We start from the raw sequence: 15090 nt of genomic DNA, 5'->3' as shown, positions 1-15090 counted from the left end.
CCCTTGGTCAGCAAGGATCAAAAAGGCAAAAAGATTCTCAAGCTGATTAGAGTTTAAAAATACTTGAATCACGGAGCATTCTATTCTGCAGATAATGCATGAAACATGAGGGATTATTGTTGTGCTTGTGTCAGGTCTACGAGCCGCTTTGTTCTGCAACAAGCACAAGGAGGAAGTTGCATCTTCAGCTCTTTCATTTGCATGTAAAGGGCTCTTTTAATAAAGAAGTGAGAGCAGGGAGCGGTTTCAGCGCACACACCTTTGGCTGCTGCAGTTGTGTCGACCCTTGCGGGGCCAAGGCAGCACCGACGCACAGGAAACTGACAGCAGCGATGTGATCTCAGTGGCATGGAAGGAAACACGGCTGCCTCTGTGCCTTTGCTTTGAAAGTAAGTGCTGCCTCACTTCCCCATATGCTCGGTCATTTTTAATAGCAAGGCAGCATTATGTGCCTTCCAGCTGCGCATTATTGTCAATATTTACCAAAGTGAAGACAACTAGGCAGCAGTAATGATCATGGTGGCTCCAGGCGTTCAGTGGCAGACTTTAGAAAGGGGCTTTTTTTTGTGCAGCACTTACAAAAGCATAACATTGTTGTTGTTTTTAAATCCACTAAAGTACAAAATCTGTTGTGGAAGTCAGCATAATCTGTGCACAATGCATGAGAGGAAGGCTGCCGTTAATCAGCAGCTGTCTGTGCCACCGTAGTTACTCACATATTGGTGCACGAGTGGCATTTTTATGTAGGTCAGAAGGGGCTGAGCTGTGGTCTAATGACACAAGACCACCAGGCAGAGGAGAGGCCGCCTGCCCGTCCTATGAATGATAAATTACTTGGTTTCACGTTTATAAAAGAGATTTATTTTTATGTCCCTGGCTTTATTGTGGCCGGTTAGGGCCACATCTAGAGAAATTTGGTTTAAGAGGCTTTGCAAATCCTTAACACATTGTTGAATTTAAGTTTATTTGGACATTTGCAAATAGACTGTCAGTTGATAGTATTGTCATTAATATCAAAGCAAAAAGCCGCGACCCTCCACTCATCATGCCAATCCCTGCAAATGTTTTCTGCATTTTCCCTTTGTGTAGAAAACTAAAATAGCAGTCAAAAGTACAAAACTATTGAGGTAAGTAAATAAAAATCCTTCAAATTGAAATTAATTTGACAAATTCAGCTCTAATGAAACAGTACTTTTTTGAAATTATTCAAATTTGTACAGTCTCCCATCACATTTGTTCCACCAATTCATATGACAAGATTGTCATAACTTCCCTACACTGAAACAAACACTATCATGTGGATATTTACTACAATGTATGTTAATTATGCTTTTTTGATCATTTTTTCAACATATCAGAATAACAAAAACTTTGTGTTCGTTTTATGCGTTTTTCACATATTTCTGCGCATTATATCACATAAGGGAGAACTAAAAATAACAATTTGTTTAATCATCAGACATGTTGTAAGAGTTGCTACTAATTTAGTTTCTCCTGGATGTTTCCACGCAAGAAATTTGATTTTAGCCACCTTTCTTGTTTCTGTTTTGAAAATGTGATATGTTCTAATTAGCAGAAGATTAGATGCATTGTCAAGGAAAGGCCACATGAGATTTTGGTCATTTTTTAAGAATAATTAATGCATTCTGCTGCAGAGCTCGTAATGTTCAGTGGTGATAAAAATAAATGTGCAAATAGAAGCCACTAAGAAAAGACCTTTCTCTAATCAAGCTTTGCCTCATAATTGACACAATCGGAATGAGCCAGAAGATAGTTTTTGGTTCTGCACCTCAGTATTTAAATGGAGAAGGCTGGGGAGAATTAGAGCAGTTGTGACTTTGTTGCACTCACAGGAGCATTTTAGCAAGAAGGAAACCAGCATCTCTTCCTCTCAAGATTAACTTGATAGATCAAGAAAATATGGAGCAAAAAGAATGCATCTTCTGTCTGAATGAGAGCTTGCATAGGACAGAGTGGGAACGGCTAACTGTAAAGCTCCGAATAATAGTTCTGTCAAACACACACACACGCGCGCACACACCCGCACACCCTCACACACACAAACACACACTCAGTGGTTGGTGAGAGGCAGCTGTCTTCCTGTTGCCGTGTGGACAGTGTACCACATCGCTGAGGCTTGGAAAAAGTTTCAGTGCAGAGGTCCCACACAAAGTCACACATGCTCCCAAAAAAACCTCCACGCAAGTTCGCCCTCTGAACTTCTCTACCTTCTTCACACTTATGGTCTGCCTCAAGGTGCACAGGAAGTGGCAGCGCTTCTCCGGCACACAGTGCTGATGTCATGGCAAATAACGTGGCGCACACTGACGCCAGTTATGCGCCTTCTTTACATTTTGGGTAAAGAAGGCGCATTTTTACATTTTGAGGTTTTGAGGGACAGAAAAACCCTGAAAGTTGTGGCTGCTGCAAAACAATGTTGTAATTGTTTTTGTTAGTTTCTATTTGAACTTAAATAGTATATCTGAGAGACATCGTCCTTTATGCATCTGATGAAAAGAATGGGTAAGATGATGTCAAATTTGCAATAGCCACTGGCAGCGTTGCTCAGACTTCCCATGTAATTTTTGAGTCTTCTGCATTTTAGCAACCTCTTTTTTCTCCTCAAAAGCACTAAAACGAACTGAAACTGGACGAGACGCCTCTGAGGTCGCCCAGCAGATGACCTTTGACGCACGGCTTTGCTGTAAAACAGGAAGTGCGAGCCCTCAGTGAGGTCATGTGCTCAAAAGTACAAATAAATCATAACAAATCAACTCCAGCCAACCAATGAATAATTAATATGACGGTAACCCTCTCCCCTCATGCCCAGCCGCATTAATAATGGATTAGGCAGAAGATTTATTTTCAATTTATTCTGTGGCATTCACAGGAAGTTTGGACCTCCACATTTAACCATCACAGCTATACAGGACATGGATGACACAGACAGAAACTGCATATTTGGGTAAAAACAACATTTTTGCTACAATGCAGTCAAATTATGAATCAGTTTAATACAGGAAACTTAGTTTAAAGCTAAACAACAAATAAAGCGAGCAATTGCTCCGTAACTTGATTTGATGTTTTTGGTTAAATTTAAGCATTCATTGTAGACAATATAATAAAAAATCACACAAATGTATCAGACTCATTTCAAAAAAAGAGAAATGCATTGATTAAAAAAAGAAAAAAGATGAATGAAAATGTAAGAAGAACATGCCATCAACTTAACAGTTTAATTACTCATTAACATTTATAGAGATTTTTGCAGTAATGCATACAAGCCACTTAAGTCACATTAGATTCATTAGATAAAATGACAATAAACCAAAGTCAAGTAGAGTGTTGATTGGAAAGGAGTGGGAAGAAGCAAACTCACCTCCATTGAGTTTTGTCCTTTTATATTTTTGCATAGTTGTCATAATCAGGTTCTAATCGGATCAAATGCAGATTGTTTATCAAATAACAAACTGGAGAGGTTATTGATCGTCTTCAGAATACGTTCTTTCATAATTTTAGTAAGTAGTAAGGATTTCGTATAAAAAGTAAAGTTTAAACATTTTTTTCTAAAGCAACAAGAATACGTGAACAGATAAAAGGATCAATATTATTATCTAAAGTAATACTTAATTAACTGACTATCCATTTGTTGTACTTAATTTTGAACTTTATTCAAGTAAAAAAAAAAAAACGTTTGTACGGTTTTGATTTTTATTTAATAGCCTATCAATAATTTATGTTTTTTGTTCATGAGCGAAAGTTAGGTTAACCAAAAACTAGTTTCTCCTTTTTTAGCCTTTTATAGGCCAACTTTTGTTAACATTGAAGCATCACCATGTCAATTTTATGACCCAGTTCTAAGCTTAACTTAATTAACATGCATTGCTCCATGTATTCCTTCATCTGCAGATAAACATGGAAACACTTTGAAAGACATGAATGCAAGTCAAAGTTTAGCTCTAGAGAAGGGTGCATTTGGTCATTCTTTAGCACCTGACAAAGTTTAGAGCATGGAGTTTGAGTATTAATGAAATATGGTTCATATGAGCCTTTGTTTGGTTCTTATAGATCTCAATTTTGTACCAGCTCCTAACAAAATGATTTATTTCTATTTCATCAGATTTGTGGTGTTTTGGATGTTTTATGTGTTGTTTTTACTTAAAACCCTTGAATTCTTGAACAAATTTCCATACATCATTTAATTGAAATCCTATTTGTTTTAAGATGTGACAAAGCTCTTTCACTTTGTAGATTTTTCTTCATAACTTTTTAACCATCTTTGTTCCAAACACTTTGTATTTGTCATTACAGAGCTATAGCAGCAACTGCACTCATCATCATTGTCTTCTGCTTTTTTTTTCGGGTCATTTAAAGGGCTGGGTTAAAAAAATAATCAATCTATTTGAACCAATCTTCACTGCAAGAGGCAATATTGATTCATGAATTCGATCAATCAATTTCTATTTAAACAATATCTTTTTTTTTCTTAACGAAAACATACTTTTTACATTTAAAAATAACAGTTTATCACATAATAAAAATGTTATCAGAACTCTTTTTCGTTTTGTCAGACAAATGGAAAGATAAAGATGAAGTTTATGTTGTCAAATGCTGGTCTGCAGTTTTTTTCCCCCATCATTACGTATCAGCTGCTTGAGATTTTATTTTTATTACATCTATGTTAGTAATTATGAGAAAACCATTAAAATAACCCCTGAAATTGGCTTTGAATTGAAAATTAGAAAATTTAATGAAGTAGAATTCTGTCAAATCAAGAATTGAGTTGTAAATCAAATCAAGTCATAAATCGAATCTTTTAAGGATTCTGAAAATGATTTCTAGCCATGATTATTTGTAGTTTTTCTACATTTGTGGTTTGTGCAGATCAGTCAAGAACTGACCAGAACCAAAGTTTGGTTGTGAAAGACATCAAACTGTTTAATTTGTTGTAAAAACTCAGTTCAAAGTTGCTTTTAACACCTTAATGCTCATTTATATCAAAAGAAAAAAAACACTTTCAAATTAATTTAATCCATAATTTGATCACTAATAATATTTTTGTAAGAAGACGACAGCAGAAATGTGTAGAATGAAAGTATTTTTTAAGTTTACACATGTTTTTGTGAATGGAAAGCTTTTTTCACATCTCAGTTTTTTTTATGGTTGAAACTTTCAGCTTCTTTTCTTGTAAGCTTTCACTCTCGTCTTTATACGTTTTTTTTAATTAATACTAGTATTTTTTAACAGTTGGGAACTAAGTACAAATAAATGCATGTCAGAGAGGATCAATAGCTCAGAGTGATGTCTGCAAAATATTTGAATAAAAAAAGAGAGTTAAATCACTACATAAAAACAGAGTGCTGCACTTAGAGGACTCTGGACGCGGCCCAGTTCTCTTTCTGCAGTGTGGCGGCGTTTAGCGTGGAAGACTGAGCACACAGGGCCAATGTGTCAGGACATTAGACTGAACTCATATTCTGAATCTGATCCAGCCACATTAATACTCTTTTACTCCCCTAAAAGCCTGGCATTTGCTGCAGTCCAGTTTCACGGATTCAGGATCTGTTGCAGGAATGCAAACTGGTCTCCAATGTAATAGCCGATCGATAATGAACGTGAGCCTGGCTTTATATTTCCCAGAATCAATCACTATTAGACCTTGTGGTTTAAATCGGCAGGACAGCTTTTAACTAAAAAGACAGAGAGTGACTCCAGAGAAGCTGACCTCTCCAGACAATGCAGCTTTTAAATCAGAAAATAAAAGCTGTTTGAACAGTTTTTCTTCTTTATATGTTTCCTTCCTAGATACTATGAATTTATAGTAATGATACCAATTATGTTGTTGCCATTGCTTTCTAATTACACAGTTTGTAGTCTGGACAAATCGATACAACAGGCAGAGCTCTCCTCTTCCTCAGCTATCTGTAATGGGTGCAGACTGGGTCTTGTTGTGTTTAAAGAAGCTTCTTTATCCCTGGAAAAGTGTTTCTTCATTTCTCACAGTTGGTTTAGTATTTTTTTTGTCCCTCTGCATTAAAACTTATCTCTAGTAACAGTCTGGATGCCCCTTATAATTTTGTTCTGGAGCACTGGATGTCTGTTTTCACTAAGAAACCCTCTTAGGTTCATCCCAGACTTGATCATTATCAGCTCTTGAATGAATTTCTAGAGAATTTCTTGAAAAACATGCTAGCTTATGTTATTTTTGTCATTGAAAAACAAAATTTATACCCGTTTAGTCTTATTGGAAAATTATCATTGTTGTCCCCAAAGAGTCAGCTCTGTTTTATAAGGATTAATGTTAACATCTACCTGTTTAAAACAGCTTTTTATCATGTGTTGAGAAGACTTTCATTCCCGATGTGGTCACAATGTCCTTAAATTCCCACTCCAATCATCTTTTGACCTATTGTAAAAGCGTTCCCAGATCATGCTGTTTTTAGCCACACAAAAAAACTGTTGTTTTCTAGGACATCGTTTCTGCAGAGCAGCAGGAGTTCATTAGAAATTCACCTCTGAGTTGTGGGCAGGAACGCTGGCGGAAAGCAACTCCATCCCCACTTCCTGTCCCCCATAACTGCGATATCTGTTTGCATGTTGTCCCGCTAGCTTACCCCCCCCACACACACACACACCCTAAACCGACATTACCAGTGCAACAGCATACCAACCCAGCATATTTTCTGTTACAACAATTAAAACAAAAAAATCTTAATTTTGAGCTTAATTTTCTTTACACTCGTCCTCCATCATCAGAAATATGCCACAAGAGCATGTTTAAAACACCAAAAACACTATTTTCATTGGAGTGGTTCTATAAGCTCTTAAATGACAGTAGGGTAACTGATGAAGGCAAAAAGAGTATAGCAGGCAGTCTCTGGTCGGGGTGGAAGTGTGGGGCAGAAAAGATGACGACATCCATCCTGTTGGGGTTAAATGTCAGTCATCTCTTCCTGTTTTACAGGACGCAGTCTTGCACATGCAGGCACAGAAAAGTAAGGTGACCATGACTTCCCCAAAATGCTGCATGCTTGATTTGACTCTCCGGCGACTTCCGCCTTGTCAGTTGGTACACCAGAGCCTCGTTAACCTTGTCCTGCGCTCCACATGGAAGTGGGCTGCCACCAGTTGAAGTTTTTACCTTGGGAAGATAAATCTGCCCTTTATAGATAAGCTGGTGTACACATTGAACAATGGAAATGGTTTGCAATAAAAATATATAGTTGTCCCCCCAAAAGCTAATTTTTTGCACTTAAATGTTTGAGTTCAAGAAAAATCTTCAACACATAAGTACCGGTATGTATTTATGAAAATAAAGGATTTTTTTTAACGTGAAGTGAGAGTTTAAAAAAAGTGGTTAAAACTTAAAAAAATAAATAAACAGAAAATTCAATTTATTTAAAAAGAGCAACAGGGTTTTGCATTTATTCTCAGAGTAAATGTGCATTACTGTGAATGTTTGCTTATGGGGCTAGAAGTTGTACAATGTCCAAACTGATGAAAGCTTAGCAGCAAAACAGTGACACATTTAGGCTGCTGCCCCCAGAGTCCACGCTTTATCTGCATAAAGCAAAGAGAGTCTGCAGAGGGCAGCATGGGATATGATGTTACATAGTCTTACACCATTTTATTTTTTTTTTAATGAAACCTAAATAAGAGAATTGAGTCATTGCAACTTTGCTGTAAAATCCCTTATGTGTGTCTAATTTCTGCTGACCGGTTAAGCGTTTCGGTTAAAGAGCCCGCCAAAGGGTCGAGCGCCCTGGGAATGTGGTTGCAGAATTGCGGTTTATGGATTCTATACATTCTAACATCTGCATCATCAGCCAGACACTCTGGAAGTGGAGGAGTTTGTGCTGCTGTTGCTATGAGACTAGAGAGGAGAGGGGCCAGCTGATGTGTGCTGCTGAGTGACATCTGTGCAGCAATCTCTGTGAAGAGTTTCAAGTTTCTGCAGCGTATATATACGTCGGCAACAGCTGTCCTCTGAAAGGGAACTAATCGTCTGCGGATTGTTCAGAAGCTTGTTTGGGTTACCTGACAGACAGAATCCACAGCAGCAGCAGCAGACTGTTGGTTGCATGAATGGAGATGAGATTATTTTTCCTTTGACCTGCAGCTAAATCTGAAGCCTTGATCTTCCAATCCAGAAAGTTCAGAGTCACCCACTCAAAACACTGTTTAAGAAAAATGACTCATTTCTGATCTGAATAGTTCAAGTCAGACCCAAGACAGCTAAATCAAAGCAAACTGGAAGAATGTCAGGCTTATTTGAGCCTTTTTGTGGCTTGTTCTGGAATCCATTTGCATTGAAAAGGGAAGCACCATTCAGTTCCATTTAACTTGTCATTACAAGACCCAACTTTTGTCTGTTAGAAACAGAAATGCTCTGGGGAAAGGGGCGGAGCATCAAGTTCCTCTTTATTTGTGCTTCTGCTTCAGATACAGTTATGCACTTTTCCATTTTAATGCCAGAGAAAAAGTAACTATTTGGTCATATTATCTGATAATATCTAACAAATGTGGATTTGAAACGAGCAATAAACTGTTTGAATGGTCAAATAGGTTTAAATCATTTCAATTTCAAAACCAGTGACAACTTCTCTATTTTGAAATCCAATTTTAAGTTACTTTTTGAGCCTATTTTAGCATCCAACATAACTAAACTGGCTTTTTTTTAATAACACTATAAGTATAAATGTTTACTGCTATGGCTAACTTTTACTTTTGTTTGTTTTCTTGTTAAATTTTTGATTAGAATATATTTTTTTATGAGTTAAAAATGGATCTCTCCTTCTCCTGCCTTGTTTTCAGCCTTGCTGTTTTTTTTTTTTTAAATTGGGGGTCCATCTGTTGATGAACAGGACTGGGGTCTGACTCAGCCTTTCATCAAACACGGACTCCTTTGGCATCTCGGCGGCATAAACAGTGCCATTGTGAAGCTGTGTTGAGCTGAAGGAGAGCTGCAGCAGACAGGATGCAGTGAAAGCGAGAACTGTCTGATGAATCGATGCTTTTAAGAAGCTCTGAATTTATTTTCAAGGGCAAAAAGTGAAATACAACCACGTTCAGTCCCCTCTGCATTATCGGCTTTATTCTGAAAGCTGAATTTGTCTTTGAGACAAAGTGAAGGTGACCTGGAATTATTTTATAAAGTGAAAATAATCTTCAAATGTTTTTTGAGACAGAGACAACATGGATTGATCACCAAGTATGCAGATTGGGCTTTACTTATAGATAGAAACTGATCTTCATGAGATCTTGTGACTATTCCTGTGCTCTCAGTGAAAACATAAACTGGTTCTCACCATGAGAAGCTGCACAGAGGCTGTTCTGTTTGAACTACCAGTAGTCATCAGCAAGGGAAACCACACATAGCCAGTAGCGTCCTGTGCACATGAAGAATCCACACCAATTAAACATGATAATTACATTTCAGCTGGTGCCTTCACACATAATCTGTTGGACTGTAATTAAAAATAAATCTTTGCTTACAAATGTCCCATGAAAACAAATGGAACAGTTTTATTATTTCATCAATCAGATATAATATTCATTATATTTTGATGGAAGTTATAATAAATCAGTAGAAAATAATCCCTGAATGCTTTTTCTTAACCAATTATTATCCCATGTAAGTTCGTTTTTCTCATCTTTATCTTTTCTCTGTTTTTTTTTTAAATACACCAACACGTTGTAGGTCCATCTGCTTTTATTGACAAATATTTGTGAATTATCTACATAATGCTCACTTTTCAGTTTGAGAAAAGGTGAATATTATGAAAAAGGGTGAGTATGGGGTGTTGTTTTTGCACCCTAAACCTCTGTGAGGATGTTCAGTGGTCAAATACTTCACATCAGAAAATATCAATCCTGTGTCAGCCTGTCATTCTGCATTGAGCGAGATCAAATAATCCGATGAGTAAGAGCATCACAAAATAATACGAGGAAAAGTAGCTGGTGACACGGCAGTCCTGCACACATGTAACATGACATTTTAAAGCATCAAGAGATCTGTCACAAGTTTGTTTCCTCTTTTTTATGCTTTCTTTTTTAAAAGCAGTCGAATTGACTTCCTGTTAAAAAGAGAGCTGAAAGTGTTTTGTTGTCTTCCTCGGCACTCACTGACATGCTGTGAAAACCACTAAAAACTGAGGAAAATGAAAAAAGTCACATAAACAGTTTAGCTAGTTTGAATTGTGAAGACAGAGGTGGAAGCAGTTCCTCTGTGGAACTTGTTTTGTGTTTGTGTATTTTGCTCAAGCTTTAATGATCCATTATGGTGTTACATTAAAAACCCAAACTTCCACAATGCAAATGAGTCAACTTGGAGCTGCAGACCTAAAGGTCATGAAAAAGGCTTGAAACAATGGAAAAGTAAATGTGTTGTGAGTAGATGCAGAGCTGCGTGTGTGCAGGGGTGTGTGTTTTGTGCATGCGTTTCATGCTTTCTGTGGTAGCTCTGCACCACTGCACCTGCTCTGTAGGCTGAGAGCATGCGTTGCATGCGTCAGGAGATACATGTGAAGAAAAGACAGACAGGAAAGAGCTGCGCACCTTTCCTGACAGCAACAGAAAGCTTCGTCTGGAGCTGACTGATGAAAGTTTGAAGGAAAGGTGAAGAGCGTCAAAAATGTGACAGAACAGGCTGAGCTTTCTTGGGTTCATGACTCATTTTGATGGTAAGTTAAAATCTGACGTCTCTTTGGTTGGTTCTCTTTAAAAATAAAAATAAAACAGGAAGTGAACAGGTTAAGGGTTTTAATCACCAACAACAGTCTGAAGAACTTTTCTTTTGAAACCAACATGGCTTCTGGTGTCATTTATTCTGCTAAATTTAGTCAGAAGAAAACCCAGAAACCCTTGTTTGTTTGTGTATACGAGTAAGAGACTGTCTATCCTTATTTCCCTCATGTTCTGGCTCTCTGTCAGTTCACCAGGAAGCCCCCCCCCTGTGTTAATACTGTCTATTGTGAGCAGGGTTGATGTGTTGAGCTTTAAGTTTGCTGCAGAACTATTTCGGGAAACTTTGGAACGGAAAGTGTGTAAAGGAAAGAATAATAATGAGAAACAGAGGTGCGGGGGATTATTCAACAATAAAACACACGTCAGATCTGCTTCAGTATTATTATTGGAATTCAATTGTAGTTTACAAAAAGCCATTCTTGAAGACTGTTTTTTGTGCTGCAAAAGGTTGATGTCCGGATTGTGTTTTCTGCACAGGTGGCTCCTTGATGAAGGCTGCTGGCACTGAGGAGAGCAGACCAACAGACATGGAAAACAGCTTGATACAGACAGAACCGCTCCTCCACAGAGGCCAGAGGGTCGGGCTACAGGGATGATCCGATGCGCCTCGCTTCTCTGGAAGAAACAACCAGATTCAAATGCACATCTGGATGGACCACAGCTTCCAGCGTTCTCGCCTAAATCCCAGTTGTCACCCATGACAGGTAAAGATCTGAGCGAGTTTGGCCTTCTAACGTGCTGTGAGTGAAGACTCCATTTGACTGAGCTGATTTTTCACGTCCGTGCTCAGTATCCCCATTTCACGCCAGCACCACAGGGAAAAGTTGACAGCAGTAGATTCTGAAGGCAACTTCGCTGGACCGGCTCCGTTTTACTCAGGCACTATGCAGTCAGATGACCTCTTCATCCGCAAGTTTCGCCGGCAGAATGTCAGGCCTCCCATCGTCAATTTTGACCCCAAACGGGAAGCCGGTGTGGTGGAGTGGCCTCCCAGGAGGGATGGCGATGGAGCTGAAGCTGACAGCCTCACTCCAAGCCGCGCAGGGCTGAACCTGCGGTCGGTGGGCCGGGGCCACATCATGCAGAGGAGTAACAGCGATGTGACCTTAGGAGACCTGGACTCCTCAGGGAAGACGGGGGCAAAAGTGGTCAGGGCGGCTGGCGAGAGGGCAGGTGCAGGGGCTCAGGGGGACACAGGCGTGCTACTGCACAGGGAATACGGCAGCTTGTCATCGCTGGAGAGGCAGAGCCAAGCCCAGGAGCCCAGTGCAGATGACCAGGGGCCTCTGAGTCCAAACGCTCTCCGCTTCAAAGACCCCTTCTTGCTTTTAGGACTGGGGGGCAACCCTCCAGAGCCTGATGGATTCTTTCGAGGTCTCTCCACTTCCACAGCAGACTCCCAAAAACCTGCTAAGCCACCAAAACCTGAAGGTCTCAGTAAGAAGTCCAAACCTACCCCCCCTCCCATTCCCCAACCCAGTCCGTACGACAACCTTGGAGGAGGAACGTGGGTGAGGAGCTTTGCGCACTATGACGTTCAGAGCATCCTGTTTGACCTCAACGAGGTGGCCACCAACAGGGACAGCATTGGACGTAAAAAGAATATCACCTCAGGGGCTTCGGCTGCATCCCAGCTGCGCCCCCTCACCCAGTCCACCCCTTCCTCGCCAGCACAAGGCGGGGGAGGCGGCGGAGGGATTGCAGATGACCCTGAACAGTCGCTGCTGCTGGATGAAGGTGATGGCAACGACAACGAGCTCCTCCTCAGCTGCCCTCATTTCCGCAATGAGACGGGAGGAGAGGAGCAGGTGGGGCTGTGCCAATCTTCTGGAAGGAGGGGGCTCTGGTCTAGCCTCCGGACCCCCAACGATGCAGTTTCTGTCCTGGAGGAGCCCAGAGAGAGTCATGTCCAACTGCAGGGGAAGAGCAACTACTTCATTGAGCATGCAGACCTGGGGGCCCATTACTATCGCAAATATTTCTACATGAAAGGTTAGAGAAAAACTTTGCCCATCTTTTCTTTGATCTATTGTAAAAGTGTTCCAAGTGGTCTTTTTCATTATGATTTTTAGCCAAAAAATAAAAAAACCTTTTTCTAGCATGTGGTCTCTGCTGAGTGGCAATAGTTCAAAAATGAGAAATTTGGTGCGGAGCAACCCCGCCCCACTTCCCCTCCCCTGTGTTGAAAAGCCTGTATCAGGAAGCGTGTGGTCCGCCCAGCATATTTTACGTAGAAAATTCTTATATTACAAACGACATTTTTCCCTGTGATCCTGATTCACAACAAGATGAATTAAGAAATAAATTTGAGCTTAATTGTCTTTACATATGTCCTCTATCATCAGAAAAATGCCACAAGAACAATTTCATTTGACCAAAATCACTAATTTCCTCTGAGTTGGTCTTTAAAGTCTAAACTCACCAAGTTCTTAAAACTTTGGGTTCCTGATTGCACTTAAGTGTTAACAGTATTTTTAATGATTCACATCACATTGAAGAAAAGCATAAATATTAGTCTTTTTTTGGCGCTAAAATATCAATAAACAAAATGTTGTTTGTTTTTTACTGTAGTTTGAATAAAAGTCCAATGCACAAGCCTGTAAAAGTTTTGTCTAAATGAAAAAATCTCACCTCTGTTTATAAAAATCTAAAAATACCCTTCACGCTAGGAAGAAGTGGAAATCTTGGATATTTATGGGGAAGTGGAATATGCTTTCTTTTTTTTCTAATTCAAGAGTTTAATATTTTATAGCAAATCTTTTATTCCTTTTTTATTAGCTCTTTAAAGAAGGGCAGTCCTTTTTACTGCTGGTGGGATCACATTCAGTACTTTCATGCAAGTCATCACTTGGAGTTTCTACTTTCTTGTGGAGCTGGATTTTTTTGCTACTTTATACTATACATATTATAATCTCATTTAATATTGATTGGATTGTTAAAAAAGATGAACAACCAGTGACATATTTTATTTATTTCCTAAAATGATGTTTTAACATTTTTGGCAGTTCTACTAAATGTATTGTTTTTTTAAACATTATTTAGGAAACTTGTTGATTTTGTAGAAATAAATGATACATGACATTTGTTCATTTGTCTTTTGCTAAAATGAGTTTTATTGGTCATTTTTAGTGAATTTTATTTTGAAGGATGCTGTTTTATTTCCATTTCTCGCAGAACACCAGAACTTTTTTGGTATAGACGACCGCCTCGGTCCTGTCGCCATCAGCTTCAGGCGAGAGGAGAAGGAAGGATCCAGCGGAGCTCAGTACAACTACCGGATCATCTTTCGCACTACAGAGGTGGAGACTTCACTCCACCTGCAGGCTCCATCCAGGTGCTGTCCGTTTTGATGGGAGATTCAAAATTTGACGATGCATCATCTTTACAGATGAAGACCCTGCGAGGCTCCATCCTGGAGGAGTCGGTTCCCTCTGCTGCCCGTCACACCACCCCCAGAGGCTTGTCTCCTAAAAGGCTGCTGGAGTTCATCCTGCCAGAACTCAACCTGCACTGCCTTCGTCTGGCCTCAAACTCCCCCAAAGTGAGGGACACGCTGCTCAAGTTGGACGAGCAGGGGGTGAGTACATCCTTGAATCCAAAAACTTGCACATTTTTCAAAGTTAGATTTCTCACCAGTTGGTTGCGTTCCAACTTTTTAGCTGTTTAGGTATTTTCCGACTACAATGCATTTTTCATCTGCATATATTTTAAGACATTTCCATGTCATCCCATTGTGACATACAAGTTTTATGAGTTGCAATGTGGAAGTTGTTGAACAATATCAGGAACCCACTGTACTGCAGGTAGCTTCTCCTTTTCTGTGGTAACCCCCCCTCCCTCCCTTCCTTAAAAAGAGAAAAGAAAAAAATGTCTGGTAGAAACTGTGACATTTGATTGCACACACTGTGTGAAAATGGGACTTTGCAAACAGTATTTCTAAATCATGAGCTGAGAAATACAAATGAGGAAGTTGTGTTTGAATCTAATGAATGAAAAGACATGTCTAGAGTTCTTTTTAATGATTTGTGGATTTTTCTTTTTTGTCTCCCAAAGCTGAATTTTCAGAGAAAGGTGGGTGTGATGTACTGCCGGGCCGGGCAGAGCTCAGAGGAAGACATGTACAACAATGAGAGCTCTGGACCAGCGTTTGAGGAGTTCCTGGATTTGCTTGGCGATCGAGTGCGCCTGAAGGGCTGGGAGAAATATAGAGCTCAGCTGGATAACAAGAGTGAGCTGAAAGTTGCACAACATAAGCTCCATCTCTTTGCTGCATGATATTATCAGAAAGATCACATGAATTATTCTTCCCTATTGTAATTTGCCTGAAAACCTGCAGATGGTTGT

The 15090-nt window shown here is 39.5% G+C and overlaps 1 protein-coding gene across 7 annotated transcripts in view; it reads left to right on the top strand.

Moving 5' to 3' along the window:
* Positions 1-15090, top strand: part of LOC101155291 (signal-induced proliferation-associated 1-like protein 1) — a 36123-nt gene that overhangs the window by 4675 nt on the left and 16358 nt on the right. For 4 of the 7 annotated variants that reach the window (XR_002291680.2, XM_011483427.3, XM_020708913.2 and 1 more), the window contains exons 2-5: positions 11224-12738; positions 13921-14045; positions 14135-14323; positions 14800-14974. Coding sequence is in view for 6 of the 7 variants with exons in the window: in XM_011483427.3 (XP_011481729.1) it covers positions 11631-12738; positions 13921-14045; positions 14135-14323; positions 14800-14974 (1597 nt within the window). In the remaining variant the exon portion in view is untranslated. Of the gene's footprint in view, positions 1-265; positions 390-10578; positions 10683-11223; positions 12739-13920; positions 14046-14134; positions 14324-14799; positions 14975-15090 lie in introns of those variants that run through there. The other 3 variants (XM_011483426.3, XM_020708911.2, XM_020708912.2) reach the window with 3 other exon arrangements.

This window comes from Oryzias latipes, chromosome 14, assembly GCF_002234675.1.
Source record: "Oryzias latipes chromosome 14, ASM223467v1".
NCBI lineage: Eukaryota > Metazoa > Chordata > Actinopteri > Beloniformes > Adrianichthyidae > Oryzias > Oryzias latipes.
The sequence above is the reverse complement of the archived record's forward strand: the minus strand, read 5'-3'. Positions and strand labels throughout refer to the sequence as shown.